Genomic DNA, 12,959 nt, shown 5'->3' with positions numbered 1-12,959 from the left:
GGCCTTCCTGGCCTGTGACCTGCTACAGACCTATTGTTTACCATCCCTTGCATAAAGCTCTGGCTTCCAGCGCCCCTTTGCATGTCACAGCTGTCCCGGATAAGTTGCCATCTCTCCATACTGGATGAGTTTTTCTGCTAAGCACAAAGCACCATTTTAAATTCTGGAGGCGCATTCCCTTTATTTCGTTACTGCCTTATTGCTAAGGTTAACCGCTAGCTCGGAAAGCTGATCAGCATGCAGGCTTCGCAGACTCCTCAGAGCCGTCCCAGGTTATTTGTGCAACTGTATCACTGCCACTTGCAGCTCCTCGCGCGATATGAGCTAATGAATTCTGCTTAGCCAGATTAGAAAGAGGTATTTTTGCACTCAGACAATTAGCTTACGCGTGGAGCTAAATTTAGTGCCCAGACTAAAGCACGTGAATGGACTACGGGTGTTTGCCTCGTGAGTTAATTGGGGAAATTCACATATATAAATTTATATAGATCGGGGTTTGCTGAGTCAGCACCTTGCTTTATACACCATCAAAAAATAAGACGAGTTTCAGTTTGATACACTCCTTTTAGCCTACCCATCCGGACATCTCTAAGGCAACAGAGACCAACTTTTGTACAAGCGTCTGGGTAACAGTAGTTTAACAGAGGTTCAAGAAGTGTAGGGGAGAATCGTCTATGAATAACTGTTCTCCTAATCATCTACCCATCAATCTTACGTTGAGATTGCCAGAAAAATTATTGGTTGAGAAGGGAGGATTTTCTTGTCTTGTCTTGTCTTTCTGCCGCCTAACTATCCAGCAGACATATTCCAAACAGGCATACAATAGTGAGAGAGAGGCAGAAAAAATAATCTTGTGCTGAAATGGAATGTAAAATTACAGGGTGAGGATTAAGCTACAAAAGGTTTAGAATATTTTTACCTGATAGTTCATTAATTCTCACGCACACCTTTTTCTCAGGCTGTAAAAGTTCTCACAGAAGTATAAAAGAAGCTTGCAAACTTTTTAGTGCATCTGACATAAACAGTAATTGTCAGGCAGTAATTGTTCATGTGCACGCCACAAAAGATTGAACGTGCCTGAGATGCTTCTCTCGTTCCGTGAGGATATAAACCCACATTTTAAATTAATTTCCGTTGGTATTATTACTTTTAGCAAGCTGAAGGAAAGGGGAAAAAATCTCTGTTCTTTTCTTTTCTCTTGGAAAGGGGAAATTTTAATGTCCCTTTAGAAGAGAAAGGAGGATCGTTTTTGCATTAGGGACTATTAATGTAATCTATTCAGAAGAAAAAAAAACCCGCACAACTTAAGAGGTAGTATAAATTTAGGGGTATAATTATAGAACCTATAAATAAGATAGAAAATAATAACTCAGTTCCATCATTTTTTATATTACTGCGTGGGGATCAAATTGCACTTTGTTTTTTTCACAGCTACTTATAAAATTTCCTCACTTATTAGACTGAAACCTGTTCTACTGTTAGCAAGAATCACAGCCACATCTTTTCCCGTTCTTACACAGCTACAAGGCCCATCTTTTCTTTGCAGGCATGGCCTTTGTTACTGGCAAACTTGCCGCTAGTTGCATCTATGTTAGCGTTATCACCATGTTTCTTGGGAGCGGGAACACATTTTTGAAGCAAATCTCAAGTTGTTCCCACTTGGCATGTTTTGGTTTACGTTAGGGGGAGCAGTCTTAGAGCACGTGAACGTGGTTCTTCTGGATGATACGGGAAGATGTGCTCCAGGAGCATGTTAAATGCACTCCAATCACTAAGGGACATGCAGGCCATCCAGGCTAGAGCTAGCCGGAAGTAGAAGTAAAAGCCCCTGCAATGAGGGTAGTATAAATTTGGGGTCCTCAGCACCAGCTGCTTTGATGTCGTGCTCTTCCATGCTGCTGGTTAATGTAGCCTTGGCCGTGATCACCTGAGGAAAAAACCACCACGGTGAAATCCAAGGTGTGCTGCTCCATCCCGGATCCACTGGAAAACAAGACTCGGTGCAGAATCCAGTCATCGTTTTAAGCAGCCTGTCTCCTAAGCGTACTGAAGCAGAGTCTGTTATCTACACTGACTGCCTGTTGCTTTTCAGGTTGAATTTAGAGTGTTAGTTTTTACTATAAATCATTAAAAAGCTGGAGACCAGCAGTGTGAAAGGCTCTGCCTTTGCCACTCAGAGTGTGTCTGCAGCACCTGAGTCACTCAGGCTGCAGCTGCCTTTGTACAAAAACTGCGGCCCAGAATAGCCCCGAGTTAAATATAAAAGCATATTACAAAGCCTTTCTTCTCCTTAGCTTTTAGAAGTAGGGAGTATTTTAGTGGTGAAGAACAGGGGTATATCTTTTCAGGCTTTCTTTTTTCTTGTTGGAAGGTTAGATTGATTTGGTGTTTGCAGCGCTGAATTCATTATAATTGCATCTTACAATTTTTAAGTGCGTAGAGCACTGTAGCTTAGAAGGTCTTTTATCTTCATCAAGTACACTTGAATCAGTGTACAAAAACAAATAGCATTTACAAATCTGCCCATATATGCCATTTTGCATCTTACGCTTGCATAATTCCCATTTTTTATACTGGAGTTACAAGGCGTAGAACAAAATGATATTGATGGGAGACGTTTTGTTTACAGTGAACTCTTCAGCCTACCAGCCAGAGATGTTACAAATCCAATGACTGGGAGCTGAAACTGACCAAATTCATATCAGAAATAAAGAATGCATCTGAAAAGTGAAACCATGTAGTTTATTAGATGGATATGAATTTATTATATGGATATGGATTATATGGATGATTTATATGCAATTGTGAAAGATCCTCCTTCACTGGGAGAATTCAGTGGAACTGCATGAAGGAGGTCCAAAATATGCTTTGCTTGTAGTAGAGATGCTGCATTTGAAAGAAAATTAGTTCTGGGAAGTCGTGCAGCCTGTGCTATGCAACAGATCGGACTAAAAGTCGTGGAAATGGTCCATGTTTTCTATGAACATCAATGAGTTTTGAAAAACTACTAGTTTTGGAAATGACTCTCACTCTTCCTTCCACTGATGATTATTGGAGTTTTGTTTGGAAGCTGCCTTTGATCTCAGATGCGTGTTTCCTTAGCCTTTGCCACCATAGGTTCAAGTCTCTGCAAGACAGAATCAGTTCTTCTGTCTTCCAGCTCAGACAAATTAAGCTCCAGACTTTGTTGTCTTGGAAACTAGATTTTAAATACCAAGGTCCTATTTGTTGTGCACTAACACTGGAGTTCCTGTGATATGTTTTGTAAGGCCCTGCTAAAGAGTGAAAATGCTTTAAGTCAAAGTACTTACATATATTTTTCCCCCCCTTTTTCTTTAACTGATTGGAGAGCTGCATCTCCAAGAGATCAGATTGAACAAAGCAATGGTACAACACAGGAAAACCTGTGTAATTTTGGAAACATGCATCATATTGAAAAGACAGCCTAAAGATAATAGTTCACTGCTCTTCTTCCTCTTAATGAAAAATGTAGCTGGTACCAGAAGAAAGGAGGGATGATGAGTTCTCCACACTTGAAAACTTTAAGCAAGCACATCTGAAAGTTACTTCTGGATTAGATCTCACTGGTACATAGGGAAAATACTGAGATTTCTTGTATCTGTAGGATACTGATGATAGTTTCATTCACTTATCCTTTTGTTTTGCGCAGCCTTTTCTCCAAGTTCAACACCTAAACCAAACAAGTTTCCATCTTTTAAAGACCACAGATTTCAAGATTATGAATGTTAGGCAGTCATTAACAGTAGTATATTGTTTCTGAACCTTTCTTTAAGAACAAATCTGGCAAACACAAAAGTTTGAGAATGTTTGGACTCTTTACAGGCATTCTCATGCGCTCACAGTTTACACCACTGCTTTTAAGGTCACCCCTGGCTGATCTCTCCAGGTTAAGCTGTCACTCTGCTGCAGCTCTGACCATGAAAAGCAGGACATGAGCTGCGCACTCAGTAGTCTTATATATTCTAAGTGTAGAGCAGAAGAAACTAAGAAGAGTATATTGGGAGAAGGGTGCTGGTTTTATAATGACCGTCAAGCTGGTTGAACAGGGCCTTGGAGGATGTGGAAGAGCCAGCTGTTTTGTGAAGAAGGTGATGAAACTTTTCACCCTGTTCCTATTCTTCAGAGCAAAGGGCGGGCAGGTGAAGAGCTGGGCCCTACGACTGGAAGTACTTCTCTGTTTTGCCACTGAGTTATACGTTTATGTCAGTAGCTGATTTGCTCATGCAGATTGTAAAGTCACACGTTGCCCTCAGGCAGCAGAACCCAGAGAATAAAGTGATTAAAGAAATTTGGACAGAAAAACTGTTGGATGTTATAATCATGGGTACCAATCAGTCATTGTTTCCTGTGGCGGAAGAGAGAAGACAAATTCCTTTTTTCACCTAAGCATCATCTCCTGTCTAACCTGTTACACATACTCTTTGTCCGTGCATCTCTTTGGAAATTCTGCCTGAGTTTCATTACCGTGCTGTCATACTTGGTTATTTCTTCCTTCAGCGCTCCACATCAAAACACATATTTAAATCTTACTCTTTAAGCCAAATGAAGATGGCTCTGATTTTCTCTCTGCATCGTGTGCACTTCACCATGTAGCTAGCAACGCAGCTGATTTTCCGTTACAAACGGTGATGTGCACTTCGTGTTGGAAATCAGGCTGCGATATAAATATCCTCAAAAGACTTCTCTACATTATATTAGAGGGTTTGGACCAGTTCCTAGTGACTGAGCATCCTCAAGACAGAACTGTAATGACAACTGGCAATGATTAGCACCTCTGCTAGCAAACTTGACAGTGCCTCCAAGCAAGGAATGCCAGCATGGGTGATTTCTTCCGTAATGCTAGCCCCTCTGAGTTAACATTGAGGCATATGGGTACACAGTTAAGGCAAGGATTTCTCTACAGTTGTGATCTCCTTTTTCTATTGCTATTATTATGTATAGTACTTTCAGAAGGTACTTGTGGCCACACTCTATTGTCCTAGATGCTATTCAAGCACAAAAAGAGGAATATAATCTTCCTTTCTAAAGTCTGTATTTCTATTCTTGCACGTTCTATATGTAATATAGTACTAAATGTTGATTTAAAATATGCTCTTTCTCTCTGTCTCTCCATATATACCTAAGGTTTTCTGCTCCTGTTCAGTGCTAGAAGGTGAAAACGCTAAAGAAACAGATTCAGCAGTTATCTTTTTGCTCCCCCTGCGAACATTTTAAACAAATTGAAGACTGCACATATGTAACTGGATTTGAACAGTCTGCCCAGAGACCCTCACATCGTTCCTAGCTCCAGCAGTGAACATAAGGCGGTTTCAGTTCAGATGAGGCAAATTCCAAAGACCTGGATCTGAAAAGCAATGTATTTTCCTATCTAGCAAGAAAAACAGATCATAAATAAACTTTGCATTTGTTTCAAAAGCAGTTGACAACATTACATTTTCCTTCAAGGGGAAATCTTTTATTCACTTTGATAACTACTCTTTTTCTTCCAGAACACGAGTTACCTATTCCCAGGTATTTACTTTCGCTCTTGAAGATTTTGTGGAGATTCCAGTAATATAATAGGATTAGTGTCCATTTATAAATGAAATAACATTATTTTGAAATAATTATTTTGAAATACTGTATTCCGGTTGTTAATGTTTCCAAAGGATATTTGTTCCGGGAACTGTACTCGTCATGGTAACAGAGTTAAGAAAAGTTGCAGCAAGGTAATGATAAATGACATTTGTAGAGGAAACCAGAGTTGAAACAACTTAATTTTTAAGACAATTCAATTTCAGTTCTTGACTGCTTGGGCAGACAAGTTAATTTAAAAGGAAAGAGAAACAGCATTTCCTGGGAAGGTAGTTGATGAAATAAGAGCTTACTGTACGTTGTCTTTATAAGCTTGTCATCTCTTCTCTTTTGCTTTCTCTCCCTGTCTCTCTCCCCAGACCCCTGAAGAGCTGGAGGATGATTCAGACTTTGAGCAGGAAGATTATGATGTTCGCAGTCGAACAAGTGTTCAGACTGAAGATGACCAGCTTATTGCTGGACAGAGTGCAAGGGTGAGTATAAAACTCGTGTACTACATTAAGTGTCTGTATAGCCAGCAAGGAAAAGCTATGCCTCGGAAAGCAAATGCGGTGATTTTACATCTTCAGGGTCACCTAAGAAAGTACAGGAGTAATGTAACCTTGATGTTTAAAGTTTTTTTTGTGTCGCATCCTTGCAAAGCTCAGAGTTTATTGAATGATCTTTCTTAGGCTTATGTGATGCCGTGTACCTTCCATTTGCTCCAGCTAGTGCTGTAGGAGAAGGTGTTGCACATTTGGAGCATGCAGTAACTGTGGGAGTATTAGGCAAATTTAAAAAAAATAAACCAAAAAAATCCCATAACGACACCGTGTGCTGCATTCAGAGAAGTCGTACATTAGTCATGTTTCCCTGTGTGCTAACTTGTCAAGGAGAGCTGTTTAAGGTGGCAAATAGCCCCTGTAATTTAATTGTAATTGAAGACATTTGTTACTGAGTCAATGTAATTTTGCCAGGATAATTATATCATGATAAACTGGAGTCATTGTGATTTGTGACCTTAGTGTGTGCACGGGGGTTGCAAATTAAGCTGCTGAGTGCTGCAGGGGTCACAGGTGCTGGAGAAGTGAAGTTTTTTGACATGCAGGATCATGCCGCCCTCTGATGAATGTTTGCCTCTCACTAACTAGGCTGCTTAGCTCAGATAAAAAAAAAATCAACGGAATACTGTTTGGCTGGCAAACAACATCATGAAAATAATATTTGAGTGGAAAGAGAGTTAAAAAATTAACAGCTGAGAACTGATGGGGAACTGGGAATTATCTAAATTATTTTCGTGGCTGTTTTGCATACGTCTGCAGGTTTCTTCTGAAGGGACAACTTGCTGAAAGTGAAACAGTGGGTTAAATGAGAAACAATGCCCTGTACACTCAAACACAATAGCAAAAGCTGGTAGCTGTGAACAAGTGACTTCTTGCCTTTAATTCTGGAAAATGATTTCCAAGGCTGAGAACCTGAAGACCAAAAGGCAATGATGCTTTGGAGGATGAATTTAAAGGACCTGGCAGGGGAAGTTATCAGTTTTTGTAGCAAGACCTACAGTATGTTAGGGCTTGGAGCAAACGTTTGAGACCCTGAAAAGAAAGGCTGTAGTAATGTAAGCCTAAATCAAATTTCCTTAGAGGTCTGGGAGGAATATGAGGCATAGATAAATCTGTATGTGCAAAGGTTGCTTTCTGTCTTAAATCCATATCCGTGACTATCGAATACATATGTCAAATAGACCCGTACGATGTATTGGAAAAGCTGATTCTCTGTCGCTGCATTCCAAGGCCAAAAATTTCGTACTTGCAATTGGACTTGCTGAATATCATGACTAGTAAGCTCATTGCCTAGGTGAAGACCAGCTGGGTTGCAGGTCCCATCCCAAAGCATTGGGTAGCGTGGAACTGACACTTGAAAACGTGACGCCAGGTGAATTGCAAAATGATACCTGGATACCTTGCCCTGAGCACTGACAAACTGACAGATGTTCTGGAGGCAAATGGATATCTTTGGGGGATTTTTATATTTTAAAGAGCGTAAAGTCATATTTGATATATTCAAAGGACTGACTACCAAGGGAGTCTCAAGTACAAAAGTTTTAAGATACACCTAGAATTGAGTATCATATCATTCTTGATCTGAAAAAACAAGCAGCGACTGCAATCATGTTTTTACTAAGACACTAGTTCAGCTAGGGACTTAGGGGTCTTAAATCCTACTATGTTTATTGCTGTTATTGTCACTACTGCACTTAAAACCTTCTGCTTTGATCAGCTACACCCTGTATAAACATCCCTGAATAGCTTATAATGCAAATATATCACAAGAAGCAACAAATGGATCAAAGCATAAAATGAAACATGCTAAGCAGAAGCCGCACAGTCTACCGTCTTGAGTAATTCATCGAAATGAGTCTGCTAAGCGGAATAATACCTTATTTGAATCTCTTCTGTAGAAAAGCTAGATTTTTAGTTGTGGGCTGTAATGGCTTTGTTTAATATGCCTATTCCATAAAGCTATTAACATTTCAGTAGAAAAGCTTCTGTTGGTCTTCAGTAAAAATGAAACTTGAATATATGCATTTACTGCGGGCATATAGCTTCTCTGAAAATGCATCAGCAACTGAAATAGCAATGCTAAGGCTCTGTATGCTAGTATAAAAATGTGCAGCTTAAGTTATCAACAAAGAGAGAAACTACACAGAAGACAGATCAGCCTTTGGAATTGTACTGCTGCATATCATATAGATGATATACGGATATATGATATATGATATTTATGATATACGTACTTATATTGCCCAGAGAGGTGGTGGAGTCTCCTTCGCTGGAGATATTCAAATCCCGCCTGGATATGATCCTGGGCAATATGCTCTAGGTGACCCTGCTTGAGCAGGGGGGTTGGACTAGATGATCTCCAGAGGTCCCTTCCAACTTCAATTGTTTTGTGTGTCTGTGTCTGTGTGATATCGTCTTAATTTCAGTTAATTCATCTGTTCTAGTGTTGTATACATATATTTATATATTTATTTTTTTAGTAGCTTGACTTACACTGCATTTTTCTGTGGAAAGTCTAATATGCTAACATTTAAAACTGCTGAGTAACATTGATAGGGCCTAATTAAAACGCATGTGTTGAATTTTAATTTAATTAATTTGCAAATTTCTCTTTTTCTGATCTGCTGTTTACAACCTTTCTTAATTTCAGTTTCGGAAAAGGTCAATTATGAATTTTTAAAAGCCAAGAGCATTTTAAGAATACATAGAGAAAGACTTCAGCTGATTGAAAGTGACATAAACAAGAAAAAAAGTAATGACACTTAAATATATGTCACACCCCATTAAATGCATAATGTGGTCGTCAGAACCCTACAGCCAAATAGTAACTCAACTTGGAAATCATTATTGGAAGCGTCCATTTGATCTTCAAAAGTAATTATTATAATTTTGTAGGATTTTTTGGTAGAGGGGAGACTTTCTGCTTTGTTGGTAATGTCGAGGCATATTAGCATCCACCTATATAGTGGCTTTTTGCATATCCTCCAAAAGACAACAAGACCTCTAAATGTTATTGAAAGGTACACTCATTACAGTTCACTTCAAATGTGTTACTTTGCATGTCATAATTTATTTTAGTGTTGGGTTAAGCAGAAAACCTCTGTATTTCTGGCAGATAGTGAGGATGAGGGAGATAGACGCAAATCAGTCTCTGCCTTTCACCTGAGATTTCTTTCATTTTGTTCTTCATAAATGTTAGGATGTAACAGGAATTGTTCTTTAGTCTTCCTGTATAGGCTTGTGAATAATCTGGATGCCAAAGCATCATATCAACAGTTTTTAAATTTGTGAAGGTATAGAAAGGCTTATAAATATCCTGCAAATTTGTTTGCCCTATCCTAAAAGAAGTCAAATATCTACCAGATTTTGCTTGGCATCTTCAACTCCCACAAAAGAAACTAGAAGCTGGGCATGCTGTTTAGACCACTGGAAATATGTATAGTTTCTAGCTTTCTTTGTGTCCAACTTCTCCTGCTTTTCCTCTAGGCTATCATGGCTCAGCTCCCCCAGGAGGAGAAGGCTAAAATTGCTGAGCAGGTAGAGATATTCCACCAAGAAAAGAGCAAACTGGATGCTGAGGTGGCCAAGTGGGATGACAGTGGTAACGACATCATTGTGCTGGCAAAGCAGATGTGCATGATTATGATGGAAATGACAGACTTTACTAGGTAAGGACAAAATAATCTGTGCTGGGGACTTCAGACATTCTGCATCTTTCCATTATGTTGCAGTTTAGAACCTGGTGAGATGATGCATTATGTTCTGGGGAACCTAAAGCCAGACATCACACCTCATACGTAATGGGATGGATTGCATGGTTCTCTACGTATAACTGCTCTGGATATTTCACCCTGTGGGATTAAACACAAGAAGTTTTTGTTTTATTTGCAAATCCATTTTATCGTCCCGAATTTTAGCAGTAAAGATAGTCTGTGACCTAACAGACACTCAGCTGACATTTCATTTAGTGCCCATCTAAATGCTTGTGCCTCTCTGAACTTTCAACATTTCAGCACAATTTGTGTCAATCAAAAAGAATGGCAAAACTATTTATATCGTTTTGAAGACTGAATATCTTTCCAAAAAAAAAAAAAAAAAAAAGCCCCAAACCAAAAGCCCAGTGGCTTTATGTAATACTTTATAGGAGTCTGTCAGTAATTTTCACTTTCATTTTTTTTTCTGTTAATGCCTTCCTCATTTCTAATTGCGATGCATCAAAAGACAGTTCATTAATGATATCATATAAACAGAATTATTTTGTTTAAATTTAGTTATATGGTTAATCACACTAGGGAGAATATTTTACAAGATTCTTTGAATTACAGATCACCATAATCAATTAAAGCTCACTCATTCAGTGTTTATTTTTAATGAGAGCTCAAAAACATAAATGGCATTAATCAAGATATGATTAGATAAAACTGGACAAAAATCTTCATATTTTCCTTCAGAATTAGAGTAAGACATGATCACATCTTGTGTCTGGAGCCTTCCATCCACTTCAGAGGAAACAAACTCTTCATTGATAATATCAAGTTTGCACATACATAGTTTATGTGTATATAAATACCATTAATTTGCAAATAACTTGAATGTTTGCAGTTGTATAGGTAGTTCACTGGTATATGCAACTGCAGTTTTATACATTTGCAAATTAAATATTAATGTAGAAAGTTTACTTTTATTTTAATAGATTACTACCATGGTTATTTCTGAATAACTAGTCTCTCAGTTTACTCATTTTTTTCTCAGTTTGTGCTTTTATAATTATTCTTTTAGCAGTGGTTTCACCATTCCTGTATACCGAACAACACTGTACAACCTCCTGCAGAGAGCTGTTTTAGAGAGGCAATCTTAATTACCTTCATAGCATTCTTGTCTTTGGGTCTCTGATCCTTCTGTACAAAAACACAGTGAAAAACTGCCCAGGCAGTGTCATCATTTCACAGAAGTAGGAACTAATGGTCTAAAGTAACATCCCAGAATATGAACGCTTTCCACAACCTCCTTTGCTTTGATACGTGCTTTGATACATTAAGCATTGAAAAGAAAGTTTTGTGATTACATTTTCCACCATCAAAAGAAGAGAACTAATATGTGAATGAGATAAAATCGCTGTCACATCTGAATTAAACAAAAAATCAAAGTGCACCTCTGCCTATGACCGATTCAATAAAAAATTATTTAATATATTCCATTAAAACCAGAACAAAGCCCTTCACACCTTTTGTGTTGACAGTGACCTCCGCAGTGGTAACACAGAATAGTTTTTCAAATGTATGGAATTTGTGACAGTTGGATGTGCTGATCTGCTGATACAATTAATGTAAAAACATACAAGGTCACTCTTAAAGATTTCTGTTCTGGTTTAAGTGCAGCGAAAGTGGGATACTGGTGGTATTTTGGTATCTATTTGATGTGGAAATGAAGGAAGAAAGATGCAAATGGAAATACGTTTCCGTGTGTTATTTGTAGCAGTATAGATTAAAAAAAAAACAAAGCTCTTGCAAACATAATAAACTGTTGTCATTAGAAAAAATGCCTTCAGGGTTAGGTTAAAAAAGCCTGCATTTGAGCATTTCATGATTTTCCATCAAAGATGTCTGAAGATGTGTTTTTCCATGCGGTATGAAAAAAACCCATCTTGCTTCCAACTGGAATACGCTCATGAGCAGTAGTGAACACATTAGAAATAGGATTGGAGTTTTGAGTCTGAAACAAACTCAGGAAAGTCTGCAGTGACTTTTTACTTCTTTTTTCTTTGCATTTTGGTAACTTTGTCGATTAAAATTAGAGTTCTGTGCATCATCTTACAAGTAATCGTGAAAGATCAGTCTTGAAGCTAATTATGCATGGTTTATGCTGAACAGGATTATGCTTCACTTATCTTGTTGTTTTCTGACAAAGATCTAAAAGAAAAGGTTTTCTAAAATATGACATTCCTGCTCTAGACTTGACAGGCTTAGTGTTAAGCTCTGGCCAGGCAATAACACAATTTTTAAAAGTTGTATTTTCCAGAAAAAATGTTGGCTTAATGAGCACTTAAAAATGCGTATACTATTATGTATAGTTCATGTACTTGAAGGTGCCATCAAACTAAATTGCTAGTGAGGCATTTTGTAAGAGAGAGGAAATATAGCAGACCGATTTCTTAATCAAGCTCTGCCGCAATAAGTAGTTAAAAGGTGAAGTTACAGTAAATTAAGACGGCATTCGTGTTACTGTCTTAAAATCCAGCGCTAAGCAGGGTCACTGATATTGTTTCCTTTTGTGATTTAATTAGGTTGTGCATAATCGTATTGTATTTCACAGAGGTAAAGGCCCGCTGAAGAATACATCGGACGTCATTAATGCAGCCAAGAAGATTGCAGAGGCAGGATCTAGGATGGACAAATTGGCACGGGCTGTAGCTGATCAGGTAACCAAAAAAATCAGCAGAGGTAGAATGAAACTCCTGGGAACCATTTTTCAGGGAAAGGATATCCTTGCAACCAGGAGACTACCTATAGAAAGTCAATGCTCGGGCTCTGATCTACCCATTAAATATAGGTTGTTTCTTCTGTAGCAGTCAATCTGGTTTTTTGCCATATAGGAAAGTCATAAATGAGTCTCTTAAAACCTCTTGAAATGTGCTGTAGCCTCAGTGCTGGACCTGTGGGACTGTGTTGATGTATCTGCTGCTGTGAAAGCAGTTGGGAGTTTGATGCTCTGTTACCCTTGCAGAAAGCCTAGGACTCGTCGTATTCTTTTACCTCTTTCTTCTAGCAGTTTCCCTTAATATTGCACTTTTCTGTTTCAGGATTTTCTGATTCTCTGTCCTGT

General features: G+C 38.4%; 1 protein-coding gene across 6 annotated transcripts in view; it reads left to right on the top strand.

The window, feature by feature from the left end:
- CTNNA2 (catenin alpha 2) overlaps positions 1-12,959 on the top strand; it is a 475,578-nt gene that overhangs the window by 430,216 nt on the left and 32,403 nt on the right. For all 6 annotated transcript variants that reach the window (XM_068943743.1, XM_068943741.1, XM_068943744.1 and 3 more), the window contains 3 exons: positions 5,955-6,068; positions 9,624-9,805; positions 12,450-12,555. In XM_068943743.1, coding sequence (XP_068799844.1) covers positions 5,955-6,068; positions 9,624-9,805; positions 12,450-12,555 — 402 coding nt within the window. The remainder of the gene's footprint in view (positions 1-5,954; positions 6,069-9,623; positions 9,806-12,449; positions 12,556-12,959) is intronic.

Source organism: Struthio camelus, chromosome 4 (genome assembly GCF_040807025.1).
Source record: "Struthio camelus isolate bStrCam1 chromosome 4, bStrCam1.hap1, whole genome shotgun sequence".
Taxonomy (NCBI): Eukaryota; Metazoa; Chordata; class Aves; order Struthioniformes; family Struthionidae; genus Struthio; species Struthio camelus.
Note: the sequence above shows the minus strand (reverse complement) of the source record. Positions and strands in the feature narration are given on the sequence as shown.